The sequence below is a fragment of the Leuciscus leuciscus genome (genome assembly GCF_965113295.1).
Source record: "Leuciscus leuciscus genome assembly, chromosome: 6".
In the NCBI taxonomy this organism is placed as follows: domain Eukaryota; kingdom Metazoa; phylum Chordata; class Actinopteri; order Cypriniformes; family Leuciscidae; genus Leuciscus; species Leuciscus leuciscus.
The window spans coordinates 47,670,073-47,688,183 of NC_138730.1; the positions used below are offsets into that span (position 1 = coordinate 47,670,073).

General features: G+C 35.3%; 1 protein-coding gene across 2 annotated transcripts in view; it reads left to right on the forward strand.

The window, feature by feature from the left end:
* The first annotated feature begins 2,359 nt into the window (after positions 1-2,359).
* LOC309501086 (inositol-3-phosphate synthase 1-A-like) overlaps positions 2,360-18,111 on the forward strand; it is a 26,863-nt gene continuing 11,111 nt past the window's right edge. The window contains exons 1-2 of one of the 2 annotated variants that reach the window (XM_082173059.1): positions 2,360-2,520; positions 2,654-2,772. In XM_082173059.1, the coding sequence (XP_082029185.1) occupies positions 2,665-2,772 (108 nt within the window). In that variant the 5' untranslated portion in view covers positions 2,360-2,520; positions 2,654-2,664. Of the gene's footprint in view, positions 2,521-2,648; positions 2,773-18,111 lie in introns of both variants that reach the window. The other variant, XM_082173060.1, reaches the window with a different exon arrangement.

Here is an 18,111-nt window from a genome sequence, read left to right on the forward strand (position 1 = left end):
CATATCTCCAGTCTTCACTGTTGAGCTCTTAAAGGTACAGTAACTGTTGTAAACAGCAAAAAAAAACAAAAAAAAAACAGCAAAACTGCCGGAACACGAACATGGGTTTGAAATAAAGATGAAACCAGTTTAGATGAAGAATCTCAAGCTGAACTCGTAACAGGCTTTACCTATTAATACTGTCTTTACAGTAAACTCCAGCAAAGCCACAACAATCATTACTTCTGTAAGTGTATGTTTATATTTTATTGAAGTAACAGAAGTTATTTGAATGATGTCGGATTCTGATTTTTCTATTCAGAAACTTGATAAAGTAGAATCAAATATACAGTTTTGATGCAATTTATACAGTAGTTTGTTTTGTTCTGGTTCTATAGGGAGAAATGTGTTAAAAGGTTGCATAATACTGTCATGTTTAACGATGGCATCCTTTTGTTTTCTTCTTCTTCTTCTTCTTTTTCTTGATTGTTTGGCAGAACCGTGTGATAAAACCACACCAGTTTTAAAGTCTCTAACTCCATCCCTCTAGCGCCACCAACTGTCCAAAATGTCCCTTTATGCTAATAACCCTGAGGGCTAAAGGCACATTTTTTTGCTCTTATTCTTTGGTTCAAGGCGATTCAGTTGCATGTAATTTTCTGTCATGTAAAATCTACTTTTTCTGAACTACTCCTAGTTATCAAAAAAGTTATGGGAAGACCAAGCATTCTCGAATAACACACTTAATTTGAAGAAGAGCCAAATTGGACTCAAATCTCTGCAGCGCTTTAGTATTCAGACCAAATTTGGTACATGTCATCATAAGGTGACGTTGCATTTCAGCACAGTGCCACCTACTGGCCAGGAGGTATGAAAATGGCTCTTTTTGCTTATAACTTCTGAACAGTTTGCCTAAAAAACTGGTCTCTTTTGATTCAGTGCAGAATACCGAGTCTAGTGATACCCAATTTTCCCATATCGGCCATTCTGGGCGTCGGCCATTTTGAATTTGCGTATGCATTAGCATATCATCACGAATCTCGGTGTGTGTCATCGGCACCGTGCCCTGAAGGTACTCAAAAAGTTCCGGAACAGCGCCACCTTCTGGTCAAAATTATAATGAAGTTTCAAAAAATGCTAATAGCTTTTGATTAATTTAGCCTATTTTAATGAAACTTGACAGATTCCTTTGAGTCACGCCGAGAATAATGACACCAGTTATGCTATATTCGGTCGAACTTGCTGTCCACCATTTTGAATTTCTTTGAAAAAGTACTTTTTTTAAACTCTACTTTTTTTTAACCGAAATAGTCTCAGATCATCCTATGTGTCATTGGCTCCTCACAGTGACCACACGACAGCGCCACCTATTGATCAAAAGTGATAAGCAATTTAATCATTTTACAAGTCATTGAATGTGTGATTGTTCAGCCATTTTGACTCAAATAATAATGTCTTGAAAAGCTCCCAGACTTGTTTCCAATAATCATCATGCTTTCTGTGCTTGGCCCTGATAATTGCAGCATACAGCTGTGTTTTCATTATTTCCCTCTAGTAATTAAGTCTGTTTACGAGCTGTTTAATTCTTAAAATGATCCCATCATGGAAACCCCTAAGGTTCTATATGAAGCACTTATCGAACATGTTCTTGTTTTTTAAGGTGATCACTGTAATAAGAGGCTTTTACTATCTGTCACTATAGATAAAATCAGTGTTTGTTATCAGAAACACTTGCTCTCTTCTGCGTGCTTCTACTGTTATAGATCTAAATATATGAAGTAAAGCAGTTCAAGGGGAAGTTGAGGGGAAGGATGTTTATCTGCTCAACGCCATCAGTAATTTTCCACTGCCTCCCTGAAAACCTTGAGTTTCTAGAGCATTCTTACACTCTGATCGTCCTTCACTAACTTGGTACATTTCCACTGTCTCACAAGAAGAAAAAAACTCATTAGACTCTTGCTGAGTCACAACACTTTCTATCTGTTCCCAAATGTGTTTGTACTGGTTTAATCCTTCACACGACTCCTGTCTGGATGACCCAATGTCTCGTTTTTAAGACATTAAGAACAATGCATTGAAATTCTTCCGATGTAAAAAATATTTTATCTCAATATTAGTATCTACTCTTATGCATGCTTTATGCTTTTGTGCATATTTTTAAACAAAGTTAGTGGCTGCATTTCGTGCTGCATCTACACAGCATTAAATATGCGCATATTACAGTTATTACAGTACTGACTGTTCATGTTATCCATTCACCGCACGCGCGGACTCCTTCTGCTTTTGTCTTACTGACTCCAGAATCATAAATCATCACATTTTGGTCCACGAGTGGAAGAATCCAGAAGGTGTCTGTGGCTCCTCCTCCGCGCGATAAATGAGGCTGGCGCGCGACCAGTGAAAGCCAAGTGCGACACACTTTCACGCGGATCAGGTGACGAACCTGCGCACATTCGACACACACTCAGAGCTTTAAAAGGACTTTAGTCTACGCTGAAAGATAGCTACTTTTTTTTATTCTGCTCGGGAAACTTTAAAGGTATGTCTACTGCTGAAATTATTCAGGAATATATTAAGTGCAATGATTTCTTTCACTATTCTGTACATTTGGATTTGAATGAATAAAAATCTGTTGTGTTAGTGATGCTCCGTTATTTACTATGTTGCAGGTTCATCATCATCATCATGCAAGTTCGTATCAACAGCGCTGATGTGAAATACACAGAGAAATACATCGAGTCTCGTTATTGTTATCACACTGCGAGAGTGTGCAGAGATGGAGACGCGCTCACTGTAAGTGCTTAATATCTTTAATAAACTGATGGATTTCTGTCTAGATTGTGAGTGTTTTATTAGGATAGTTTGTGTGAATGATAATATTGCATTGCATTTTGTTCCTTGTTTGAGTCGCTGACATGCCACTATTTAACAACATTTTTAAACACTCCATCTCTCACAGGGAACGGGTGTTCTCTTAAAGTTCTCTTGAAGGGCCAGCTCACTCAAAAACCCTGTCATCATTACTCACCCTCAAGTTGTTCCAAACCTGTACGACTTTATTTTTCTGTTGAGCACAAAAGAAGATATTTTGAAGAATGTGGGTAGCCAAACAATTGTTAGTCCCCATTGACTAGTATTTTTTAGCATTCGTTTTTATACTAAGGAAGTTAATGGGGACCAGCAACTGTTTAGTTCGTAAAAAGAGGGAATGAACAATATAGCACGCGCGATTTAGTCAAATGAGTGAAATAATTATTATATTGTGCACAAGATTTAGTAAAAATGAGTGAAAGAATTATTATATTGTATTCACGATTTAGTAAAATGAGTGAAAGAATTATTATATTGTACGCACGATTTAGTAAAACGAGGGAACAAATTATTATATTGTACGCAAGATTTAGTAAAACGAGGGAACAAATTATTATATTGTACCACAAGTAAACCGGAAGCGAATTATTATATTGTACGAACGATTTAGTAAAACTAGGGAACGAATTATTATATTGTACGCACGATTTAGTTAACCGGAAGCGAATTATTATATTGTACGCACGATTTAGTAAACCAGAAGCGAATTATTATATTGTACGCACGATTTAGTAAACCAGAAGCGAATTATTATATTGTGCGCACGATTTAGTAAAACGAGGGAACGAATTATTATATTGTACGCAAGATTTAGTAAAATGAGGGAACAAATTATTATATTATACACACGATTTAGTAAAACGAGGGAACAAATTATTATATTGTATGCACGATGTAGTAAACCGGAAGCGAATTATTATATTGTACACACGATTTAGTAAAACGAGGGAACAAATTATTATATTGTACGCACGATGTAGTAAACCAGAAGCGAATTATTATATTGTACGCACGATTTAGTAAAACGAGTGAACAAATTATTATATTATACACACGATTTAGTAAAACGAGGGAACAAATTATTATATTGTACGCACGATGTAGTAAACCGGAAGCGAATTATTATATTGTACGCACGATTTAGTAAAACGAGGGAACAAATTATTATATTGTACGCACGATGTAGTAAACCGGAATGAAAATTATTATATTGTGCGCACGATGTAGTAAACCAGAAGCGAATTATTATATTGTACGCACGATTTAGTAAAACGAGGGAACAAATTATTATATTGTACGCACGATGTAGTAAACCGGAAGCGAATTATTATATTGTACGCACGATTTAGTAAAACGAGGGAACAAATTATTATATTGTACGCACGATGTAGTAAACCGGAATGAAAATTATTATATTGTGCGCACGATGTAGTAAACCGGAAGCGAATTATTATATTGTACGCACGATTTAGTAAAACGAGGGAACAAATTATTATATTGTACGCAAGATTTAGTAAAATGAGGGAACAAATTATTATATTGTACGCACGATTTAGTAAAACGAGGGAACAAATGATTATAATGTACGCACAATTTGGTAAACCGGAAGCGAATGATTATATTGTGCGCACGATGTAGTAAACCAGAAGCGAATTATTATATTGTGCGCACGATTTAGTAAAACGAGGGAACGAATTATTATATTGTACGCAAGATTTAGTCAAATGAGGGAACAAATTATTATATTGTACGCACGATTTAGTAAAACGAGGGAACAAATTATTATATTGTACGCACAATTTGGTAAACCGGAAGCGAATGATTATATTGTACGCACGATTTAGTAAACCGGAAGCGAATGATTATATTGTGTGCACGATTTAGTAAAACGAGGGAACAAATTATTATATTGTGGGCAAGATTTAGTAAACCAGAAGCGAATTATTATATTGTACGCACGATTTAGTAAACCGGAAGCAAATGATTATATTGTGTGCACGATTTAGTAAAACGATGGAACAAATTATTATATTGTGGGCAAGATTTAGTAAACCAGAAGCGAATTATTATATTGTACGCACGATTTAGTAAAACGAGGGAACAAATGATTATATTGTACGCACGATTTAGTAAACCGGAAAGCGAATTATTATATTGTACGCACGATTTAGTAAAACGAGGGAACGAATTATTATATTGTACACACGATGTAGTAAACCAGAAGCGAATTATTATATTGTACGCACGATTTAGTAAACCAGAAGCGAATTATTATATTGTACGCACGATTTAGTAAACCAGGAGCGAATTATTATATTGTGTGCACGTTTTAGTAAACCAGAAGCAAATTATTATATTGTGTGCACGATTTAGTAAACCAGAAGCGAATTATTATATTGTACGCACGATGTAGTAAACCAGAAGCGAATTATTATATTGTACGCACGATGTAGTAAACCAGAAGCGAATTATTATATTGTACGCACGATGTAGTAAACCAGAAGCGAATTATTATATTGTACGCACGATTTAGTAAACCAGAAGCGAATTATTATATTGTACACACGATGTAGTAAACCAGAAGCGAATTATTATATTGTACGCACGATTTAGTAAAACGAATGAACAAATTATTATATTGTACGCACGATGTAGTAAACCAGAAGCGAATTATTATATTGTACGCACGATTTAGTAAAACGAGGGAACGAATTATTATATTGTACACACGATGTAGTAAACCAGAAGCGAATTATTATATTGTACGCACGATTTAGTAAAACGAGGGAACGAATTATTATATTGTACGCACGATTTAGTAAACCAGGGAGTGAATTATTATATTGTTCGCACGATTTAGTAAACCAGGGAGTGAATTATTATATTGTACGCACGATTTAGTAAAACGAGGGAACGAATTATTATATTGTGCGCAAGATTTAGTAAACCAGAAGCGAATTATTATATTGTACGCACGATTTAGTAAACCAGGGAGTGAATTATTATATTGTACGCACGATTTAGTAAACCAGGGAGTGAATTATTATATTGTACGCACGATTTAGTCAAACGAGGGAACGAATTATTATATTGGACGCACGATTTAGGCAAGGCAAGGCAAGGCAAGTTTATTTATATAGCACATTTCATACACAATGGCAATTCAAAGTGCTTTACATAGAAGAAATTAAAATAACAAAAAGAAATAAGAATAATTAAAACAGTTTAGAAAAATTAAATAAAATACAGAACTTTTAAAAATAAAAATAAATATTATTATAGATCTTTCCTTCAAAGGATTCCCTTAAGACTTAAATCTTTCCTTCTTTTAACCTTCAATCTTCTTACGACTTCCATCTATCAACTTTCCTTTAATTTTCTTTTCTCCCTCATTTACTCACACGTTCTTTTCACTTTCTTTAGCACTGCATTCACATTCTTTCTCAGACGAAAACTTTAGATTTAGTAAACCAGAAGCGAATTATTAAATTGTATGCACGATTTAGTAAAACGAGGGAACGAATTATTATATTGTGCGCAAGATTTAGTAAACCAGAAGTGAATTATTATATTGTACGCACGATTTAGTAAAACGAGGGAACGAATTATTATATTGTGCGCAAGATTTAGTAAACCAGGGAGCGAATTATTATATTGTACGCACGATTTAGTAAACCAGGGAGCGAATTATTATATTGTACGCACGATTTAGTAAACCAGGGAGTGAATTATTATATTGTACGCACGATTTAGTAAACCAGGGAGCGAATTATTATATTGTACGCACGATTTAGGAAACCAGAAGCGAATTATTATATTGTACGCACGATTTAGTAAACCAGGGAGCGAATTATTATATTGTACGCACGATTTAGTAAACCAGAAGCGAATTATTATATTGTACGCACGATTTAGTAAACCAGGGAGCGAATTATTATATTGTACGCACGATTTAGTAAACCAGGGAGAGAAATTATTATATTGTACGCACGATTTAGGAAACCAGGGAGCGAATTATTATATTGTACGCACGATTTAGTAAACCAGAAGTGAATTATTATATTGTGCGCACGATTTAGTAAAACGAGGGAACGAATTATTATATTGTGCGCAAGATTTAGTAAACCAGAAGCGAATTATTATATTGTACGCACGATTTAGTAAACCAGGGAGCGAATTATTATATTGTACGCACGATTTAGTAAACCAGGGAGTGAATTATTATATTGTACGCACGATTTAGTAAACCAGGGAGTGAATTATTATATTGTACGCACGATTTAGTAAAACGAGGGAACGAATTGTTATATTGTGCGCAAGATTTAGTAAACCAGAAGCGAATTATTATATTGTACGCACGATTTAGTAAACCAGGGAGTGAATTATTATATTGTACGCACGATTTAGTAAAACGAGGGAACGAATTATTATATTGTGCGCAAGATTTAGTAAACCAGAAGTGAATTATTATATTGTGCGCACGATTTAGTAAAACGAGGGAACGAATTATTATATTGTGCGCAAGATTTAGTAAACCAGAAGTGAATTATTATATTGTGCGCATGATTTAGTAAAACGAGGGAACGAATTATTATATTGTGCGCAAGATTTAGTAAACCAGAAGTGAATTATTATATTGTGCGCACGATTTAGTAAAACGAGGGAACGAATTATTATATTGTGCGCAAGATTTAGTAAACCAGAAGTGAATTATTATATTGTGCGCACGATTTAGTAAAACGAGGGAACGAATTATTATATTGTGCGCAAGATTTAGTAAACCAGGGAGCGAATTATTATATTGTACGCACGATTTAGTAAACCAGGGAGTGAATTATTATATTGTACGCACGATTTAGTAAAACGAGGGAACGAATTATTATATTGTACGCACGATTTAGTAAACCAGAAGCGAATTATTATATTGTACGCACGATTTAGTTAAACGAGGGAACAAATTATTATATTGTACGCACGATTTAGTAAAACGAGGGAGTGAATTATTATATTGTACGCACGATTTAGTAAACCAGGGAGCGAATTATTATATTGTACGTACGATTTAGGAAACCAGAAGCGAATTATTATATTGTACGCACGATTTAGTAAACCAGGGAGCGAATTATTATATTGTACGCACGATTTAGTAAACCAGAAGCGAATTATTATATTGTACGCACGATTTAGTAAACCAGGGAGCGAATTATTATATTGTACGCACGATTTAGTAAACCAGGGAGAGAAATTATTATATTGTACGCACGATTTAGGAAACCAGGGAGCGAATTATTATATTGTACGCACGATTTAGTAAACCAGGGAGTGAATTATTATATTGTACGCACGATTTAGTAAACCAGAAGCGAATTATTATATTGTACGCACGATTTAGTAAAACGAGGGAACGAATTATTATATTGTACGCACGATTTAGTAAACCAGAAGCGAATTATTATATTGTACGCACGATTTAGTAAACCAGAAGCGAATTATTATATTGTACGCACGATTTAGTAAAACGAGGGAACGAATTATTATATTGTACGCACGATTTAGTAAAACGAGGGAACAAATTATTATATTGTACGCACGATTTAGTAAAACGAGGGAACGAATTATTATATTGTGCGCAAGATTTAGTAAACCAGAAGTGAATTATTATATTGTGCGCACGATTTAGTAAAACGAGGGAACGAATTATTATATTGTGCGCAATATTTAGTAAACCAGAAGCGAATTATTATATTGTACGCACGATTTAGTAAACCAGGGAGTGAATTATTATATTGTACGCACGATTTAGTAAACCAGAAGCGAATTATTATATTGTACGCACGATTTAGTAAAACGAGGGAACGAATTATTATATTGTACGCACGATTTAGTAAACCAGAAGCGAATTATTATATTGTACGCACGATTTAGTTAAAAGAGGGAACAAATTATTATATTGTACGCACGATTTAGTAAAACGAGGGAACAAATTATTATATTGTACGCACGATTTAGTAAAACGAGGCAACGAATTATTATATTGTGCGCAAGATTTAGTAAACCAGAAGTGAATTATTATATTGTGCGCACGATTTAGTAAAACGAGGGAACAATTATTATATTGTGCGCAAGATTTAGTAAACCAGAAGCGAATTATTATATTGTACGCACGATTTAGTAAACCAGGGAGTGAATTATTATATTGTACGCACGATTTAGTAAACCAGAAGCGAATTATTATATTGTACGCACGATTTAGTAAAACGAGGGAACGAATTATTATATTGTACGCACGATTTAGTAAACCAGAAGCGAATTATTATATTGTACGCACGATTTAGTTAAACGAGGGAACAAATTATTATATTGTACGCACGATTTAGTAAAACGAGGGAACAAATTATTATATTGTACGCACGATTTAGTAAAACGAGGGAACGAATTATTATATTGTGCGCAAGATTTAGTAAACCAGAAGTGAATTATTATATTGTGCGCACGATTTAGTAAAACGAGGGAACGAATTATTATATTGTGCGCAAGATTTAGTAAACCAGAAGCGAATTATTATATTGTACGCACGATTTAGTAAACCAGGGAGCGAATTATTATATTGTACGCACGATTTAGTAAACCAGGGAGTGAATTATTATATTGTACGCACGATTTAGTAAACCAGGGAGTGAATTATTATATTGTACGCACGATTTAGTAAAACGAGGGAACGAATTGTTATATTGTGCGCAAGATTTAGTAAACCAGAAGCGAATTATTATATTGTACGCACGATTTAGTAAACCAGGGAGTGAATTATTATATTGTACGCACGATTTAGTAAAACGAGGGAACGAATTATTATATTGTGCGCAAGATTTAGTAAACCAGAAGTGAATTATTATATTGTGCGCACGATTTAGTAAAACGAGGGAACGAATTATTATATTGTGCGCAAGATTTAGTAAACCAGAAGTGAATTATTATATTGTGCGCACGATTTAGTAAAACGAGGGAACGAATTATTATATTGTGCGCAAGATTTAGTAAACCAGAAGTGAATTATTATATTGTGCGCATGATTTAGTAAAACGAGGGAACGAATTATTATATTGTGCGCAAGATTTAGTAAACCAGAAGTGAATTATTATATTGTGCGCACGATTTAGTAAAACGAGGGAACGAATTATTATATTGTGCGCAAGATTTAGTAAACCAGAAGTGAATTATTATATTGTGCGCACGATTTAGTAAAACGAGGGAACGAATTATTATATTGTGCGCAAGATTTAGTAAACCAGAAGCGAATTATTATATTGTACGCACGATTTAGTAAACCAGGGAGCGAATTATTATATTGTACACACGATTTAGTAAACCAGGGAGTGAATTATTATATTGTACGCACGATTTAGTAAACCAGGGAGTGAATTATTATATTGTACGCACGATTTAGTAAAACGAGGGAACGAATTATTATATTGTGCGCAAGATTTAGTAAACCAGAAGCGAATTATTATATTGTACGCACGATTTAGTAAACCAGGGAGCGAATTATTATATTGTACGCACGATTTAGTAAACCAGGGAACGAATTATTATATTGTACACACGATGTAGTAAACCAGAAGTGAATTATTAAATTGTATGCACGATTTAGTAAAACGAGGAAACGAATTATTATATTGTGCGCAAGATTTAGTAAACCAGAAGTGAATTATTATATTGTGCGCACGATTTAGAAAAACGAGGGAACGAATTATTATATTGTGCGCAAGATTTGGTAAACCAGGGAGCGAATTATTATATTGTGCGCACGATTTAGTAAACCAGGGAGCGAATTATTATATTGTACGCACGATTTAGTAAACCAGGGAGCGAATTATTATATTGTACGCACGATTTAGTAAACCAGGGAGCGAATTATTATATTGTACGCACGATTTAGTAAACCAGGGAGCGAATTATTATATTGTACGCACGATTTAGGAAACCAGAAGCGAATTATTATATTGTACGCACGATTTAGTAAACCAGGGAACGAATTATTATATTGTGCGCAAGATTTAGTAAACCAGGGAGCGAATTATTATATTGTACGCACGATTTAGTAAACCAGGGAGCGAATTATTATATTGTACGCACGATTTAGTAAACCAGGGAGCGAATTATTATATTGTACGCACGATTTAGTAAACCAGGGAGCGAATTATTATATTGTACGCACGATTTAGGAAACCAGAAGCGAATTATTATATTGTACGCACGATTTAGTAAACCAGGGAGCGAATTATTATATTGTACGCATGATTTAGTAAACCAGAAGCGAATTATTATATTGTACGCACGATTTAGTAAACCAGGGAGCGAATTATTATATTGTACGCACGATTTAGTAAACCAGGGAGCGAATTATTATATTGTACGCACGATTTAGGAAACCAGGGAGCGAATTATTATATTGTACGCACGATTTAGTAAACCAGGGACTGAATTATTATATTGTACGCACGATTTAGTAAACCAGAAGCGAATTATTATATTGTACGCACGATTTAGTAAAACGAGGGAACGAATTATTATATTGTGGGCAAGATTTAGTAAAACGAGGGAACGAATTATTATATTGTACGCAAGATTTAGTAAAACGAGAGAACGAATTATTATATTGTGCGCAAGATTTAGTAAACCAGGGAGCAAATTATTAAATTGTACGCAAGATTTTGTAAAACGAGAGAACGAATTATTATATTGTATGCAAGATTTAGTCAAACGAGGGAACGAATTATTATATTGTTGCAAGATTTAATAAACCAGGGAGTGAATTATTATATTGTGCGCAAGATTTAGTAAACCAGAAGTGAATTATTATATTGTGCGCACGATTTAGTAAAACGAGGGAACGAATTATTATATTGTGCGCAAGATTTAGTAAACCAGGGAGCGAATTATTATATTGTGCGCACGATTTAGTAAACCAGAAGCGAATTATTATATTGTGCGCAAGATTTAGTAAACCAGAAGCGAATTATTATATTGTGCGCACGATTTAGTAAACCAGAAGCGAAATATTATATTGTGCGCACGATTTAGTAAACCAGAAGCGAATTATTATATTGTGCGCAAGATTTAGTAAACCAGAAGTGAATTATTATATTGTACGCACGATTTAGTAAAACGAGGGAACGAATTATTATATTGTGCGCAAGATTTAGTAAACCAGGGAGCGAATTATTATATTGTACGCACGATTTAGTAAACCAGGGAGCGAATTATTATATTGTACGCACGATTTAGTAAACCAGGGAGTGAATTATTATATTGTACGCACGATTTAGTAAACCAGGGAGCGAATTATTATATTGTACGCACGATTTAGGAAACCAGAAGCGAATTATTATATTGTACGCACGATTTAGTAAACCAGGGAGCGAATTATTATATTGTACGCACGATTTAGTAAACCAGAAGCGAATTATTATATTGTACGCACGATTTAGTAAACCAGGGAGCGAATTATTATATTGTACGCACGATTTAGTAAACCAGGGAGAGAAATTATTATATTGTACGCACGATTTAGGAAACCAGGGAGCGAATTATTATATTGTACGCACGATTTAGTAAACCAGGGAGTGAATTATTATATTGTACGCACGATTTAGTAAACCAGAAGCGAATTATTATATTGTACGCACGATTTAGTAAAACGAGGGAACGAATTATTATATTGTACGCACGATTTAGTAAACCAGAAGCGAATTATTATATTGTACGCACGATTTAGTAAACCAGAAGCGAATTATTATATTGTACGCACGATTTAGTAAAACGAGGGAACGAATTATTATATTGTACGCACGATTTAGTAAAACGAGGGAACAAATTATTATATTGTACGCACGATTTAGTAAAACGAGGGAACGAATTATTATATTGTGCGCAAGATTTAGTAAACCAGAAGTGAATTATTATATTGTGCGCACGATTTAGTAAAACGAGGGAACGAATTATTATATTGTGCGCAATATTTAGTAAACCAGAAGCGAATTATTATATTGTACGCACGATTTAGTAAACCAGGGAGTGAATTATTATATTGTACGCACGATTTAGTAAACCAGAAGCGAATTATTATATTGTACGCACGATTTAGTAAAACGAGGGAACGAATTATTATATTGTACGCACGATTTAGTAAACCAGAAGCGAATTATTATATTGTACGCACGATTTAGTTAAAAGAGGGAACAAATTATTATATTGTACGCACGATTTAGTAAAACGAGGGAACAAATTATTATATTGTACGCACGATTTAGTAAAACGAGGCAACGAATTATTATATTGTGCGCAAGATTTAGTAAACCAGAAGTGAATTATTATATTGTGCGCACGATTTAGTAAAACGAGGGAACAATTATTATATTGTGCGCAAGATTTAGTAAACCAGAAGCGAATTATTATATTGTACGCACGATTTAGTAAACCAGGGAGTGAATTATTATATTGTACGCACGATTTAGTAAACCAGAAGCGAATTATTATATTGTACGCACGATTTAGTAAAACGAGGGAACGAATTATTATATTGTACGCACGATTTAGTAAACCAGAAGCGAATTATTATATTGTACGCACGATTTAGTTAAACGAGGGAACAAATTATTATATTGTACGCACGATTTAGTAAAACGAGGGAACAAATTATTATATTGTACGCACGATTTAGTAAAACGAGGGAACGAATTATTATATTGTGCGCAAGATTTAGTAAACCAGAAGTGAATTATTATATTGTGCGCACGATTTAGTAAAACGAGGGAACGAATTATTATATTGTGCGCAAGATTTAGTAAACCAGAAGCGAATTATTATATTGTACGCACGATTTAGTAAACCAGGGAGCGAATTATTATATTGTACGCACGATTTAGTAAACCAGGGAGTGAATTATTATATTGTACGCACGATTTAGTAAACCAGGGAGTGAATTATTATATTGTACGCACGATTTAGTAAAACGAGGGAACGAATTGTTATATTGTGCGCAAGATTTAGTAAACCAGAAGCGAATTATTATATTGTACGCACGATTTAGTAAACCAGGGAGTGAATTATTATATTGTACGCACGATTTAGTAAAACGAGGGAACGAATTATTATATTGTGCGCAAGATTTAGTAAACCAGAAGTGAATTATTATATTGTGCGCACGATTTAGTAAAACGAGGGAACGAATTATTATATTGTGCGCAAGATTTAGTAAACCAGAAGTGAATTATTATATTGTGCGCATGATTTAGTAAAACGAGGGAACGAATTATTATATTGTGCGCAAGATTTAGTAAACCAGAAGTGAATTATTATATTGTGCGCACGATTTAGTAAAACGAGGGAACGAATTATTATATTGTGCGCAAGATTTAGTAAACCAGAAGTGAATTATTATATTGTGCGCACGATTTAGTAAAACGAGGGAACGAATTATTATATTGTGCGCAAGATTTAGTAAACCAGAAGCGAATTATTATATTGTACGCACGATTTAGTAAACCAGGGAGCGAATTATTATATTGTACACACGATTTAGTAAACCAGGGAGTGAATTATTATATTGTACGCACGATTTAGTAAACCAGGGAGTGAATTATTATATTGTACGCACGATTTAGTAAAACGAGGGAACGAATTATTATATTGTGCGCAAGATTTAGTAAACCAGAAGCGAATTATTATATTGTACGCACGATTTAGTAAACCAGGGAGCGAATTATTATATTGTACGCACGATTTAGTAAACCAGGGAACGAATTATTATATTGTACACACGATGTAGTAAACCAGAAGTGAATTATTAAATTGTATGCACGATTTAGTAAAACGAGGAAACGAATTATTATATTGTGCGCAAGATTTAGTAAACCAGAAGTGAATTATTATATTGTGCGCACGATTTAGAAAAACGAGGGAACGAATTATTATATTGTGCGCAAGATTTGGTAAACCAGGGAGCGAATTATTATATTGTGCGCACGATTTAGTAAACCAGGGAGCGAATTATTATATTGTACGCACGATTTAGTAAACCAGGGAGCGAATTATTATATTGTACGCACGATTTAGTAAACCAGGGAGCGAATTATTATATTGTACGCACGATTTAGTAAACCAGGGAGCGAATTATTATATTGTACGCACGATTTAGTAAACCAGGGAGCGAATTATTATATTGTACGCACGATTTAGGAAACCAGAAGCGAATTATTATATTGTACGCACGATTTAGTAAACCAGGGAACGAATTATTATATTGTGCGCAAGATTTAGTAAACCAGGGAGCGAATTATTATATTGTACGCACGATTTAGTAAACCAGGGAGCGAATTATTATATTGTACGCACGATTTAGTAAACCAGGGAGCGAATTATTATATTGTACGCACGATTTAGTAAACCAGGGAGCGAATTATTATATTGTACGCACGATTTAGGAAACCAGAAGCGAATTATTATATTGTACGCACGATTTAGTAAACCAGGGAGCGAATTATTATATTGTACGCATGATTTAGTAAACCAGAAGCGAATTATTATATTGTACGCACGATTTAGTAAACCAGGGAGCGAATTATTATATTGTACGCACGATTTAGTAAACCAGGGAGCGAATTATTATATTGTACGCACGATTTAGGAAACCAGGGAGCGAATTATTATATTGTACGCACGATTTAGTAAACCAGGGACTGAATTATTATATTGTACGCACGATTTAGTAAACCAGAAGCGAATTATTATATTGTACGCACGATTTAGTAAAACGAGGGAACGAATTATTATATTGTGGGCAAGATTTAGTAAAACGAGGGAACGAATTATTATATTGTACGCAAGATTTAGTAAAACGAGAGAACGAATTATTATATTGTGCGCAAGATTTAGTAAACCAGGGAGCAAATTATTAAATTGTACGCAAGATTTTGTAAAACGAGAGAACGAATTATTATATTGTATGCAAGATTTAGTCAAACGAGGGAACGAATTATTATATTGTTGCAAGATTTAATAAACCAGGGAGTGAATTATTATATTGTGCGCAAGATTTAGTAAACCAGAAGTGAATTATTATATTGTGCGCACGATTTAGTAAAACGAGGGAACGAATTATTATATTGTGCGCAAGATTTAGTAAACCAGGGAGCGAATTATTATATTGTGCGCACGATTTAGTAAACCAGAAGCGAATTATTATATTGTGCGCAAGATTTAGTAAACCAGAAGCGAATTATTATATTGTGCGCACGATTTAGTAAACCAGAAGCGAAATATTATATTGTGCGCACGATTTAGTAAACCAGAAGCGAATTATTATATTGTGCGCAAGATTTAGTAAACCAGAAGCAAATTATTATATTGTGCGCACGATTTAGTAAAACGAGGGAACAAATTTTTGAGTTTACTAAATCTTGCGTCCATCACACCCCTCCTGAAAAAACTTGGCCTCAACCCTGACAATCTGGACAACTTCAGACCCATCTCCAATCTCCCGTTACTTTCAAAAATTCTGGAACGTGCCGTCATCACACAACTCCACCAACATCTCCACTCCTCTCAACTCTTCGAAACATTTCAATCCGGATTCCGTCCACACCACAGCACAGAAACAGCACTTCTTAAAGTCACAAATGATCTCCTCATTGCTGCCGACTCTGGTTCCATATCCATCCTCCTTCTCCTCGACCTCTCCGCTGCATTTGACACAATAGACCATACTGTCCTCCTCCATCGTCTTAAATCTATTGGCATCTCTGGCACAGCACTTCTCTGGCTCACCTCCTACCTCTCTGACCGTCACCACTTTGTCTCTGTTAACAACTGCAACTCCCACACCTCCCCTGTCACCCATGGTGTCCCCCAAGGTTCCGTGCTCGGCCCCCTCCTCTTCACCATCTACATGCTTCCCCTCGGTCAGATCATCCGCCACCATGGACTCCATTTTCACTGCTACGCCGATGATACCCAACTCTACATGTCCACCAAATCCATCACCCCGGCTATCCTCTCCACCATCACCAATTGCATTTCCGACATTAAAACCTGGATGGACAATAACTTTCTTAAACTCAACAGCAATAAAACAGAACTCCTTATCACCGGCCCAAAATCTCTCCTCTCTTCTTTTCACAACTTTACTCTCCTTATCGACGGACATAATGTCACCCCCTCCCTCTCTGTCCGAAACCTTGGTATCATAATGGACTCCACCCTCTCATACCGAACACACATCAACCATATCACTAAACTATCCTTCTTCCACATCCGCAACATTGCCCGCTTTCGCTCCTCCCTTACCCTGTCAACAGCTGAAATCCTCATTCACGCATTTATAACTTCAAGACTTGACTACTGGAATAGCCTTCTCTACGGACTTCCTACCAATCAACTACAAAAACTGCAATATATCCAGAACTCAACCGCCCGCCTCCTCACCCACACCCGGTACCGAGAACACATCACCCCTGTTCTCCAGCAGCTCCATTGGCTACCTGTTCATTATCGCATTCAATATAAGCTCCTCCTCCTCACCTACAAGTCCCTCCATAACTTGGCCCCGCCCTATCTCACTGAGCTCCTGGAACAGCACCAACCCACCCGTCACCTCCGCTCAGCTGGCACCAACCGCCTTACCCCGATCGTCCGCACTAACCGCCGGACCTTGGGGGACCGAGCCTTCGCTATCGCCGCCCCCACCCTCTGGAACTCACTACTTACATCCATTAGAAACTCCGACTCACTACCAAACTTCAAATCAGTACTCAAAACCCACCTGTTCAAACTAGCTTTTCCTTAAAACCCCTTTTTGTTTTGTTTTGTTTTATTCCCCATGTGAAGCGTCTTTGAGTGTCCAAAAAAGCGCTATACAAGTGTTTATTATTATTAAATTATTATATTGTGCGCAAGATTTAGTAAACCAGAAGCAAATTATTATATTGTGCGCAAGATTTAGTAAACCAGAAGCAAATTATTATATTGTGCGCAAGATTTAGTAAACCAGAAGCGAATTATTATATTGTGCGCACGATTTAGTAAAACGAGGGAACAAATTATTATATTGTGCGCAAGATTTAGTAAACCAGAAGCGAATTATTATATTGTGAATAACACGAATAACACACTAATTTGACTAAGAGCCAAATTGGACTCCAATCTCTGCAGCGCTTTAGCGTATTCAGACCAAATTTGGTACATGTCATCATAAGGTGACGTTGC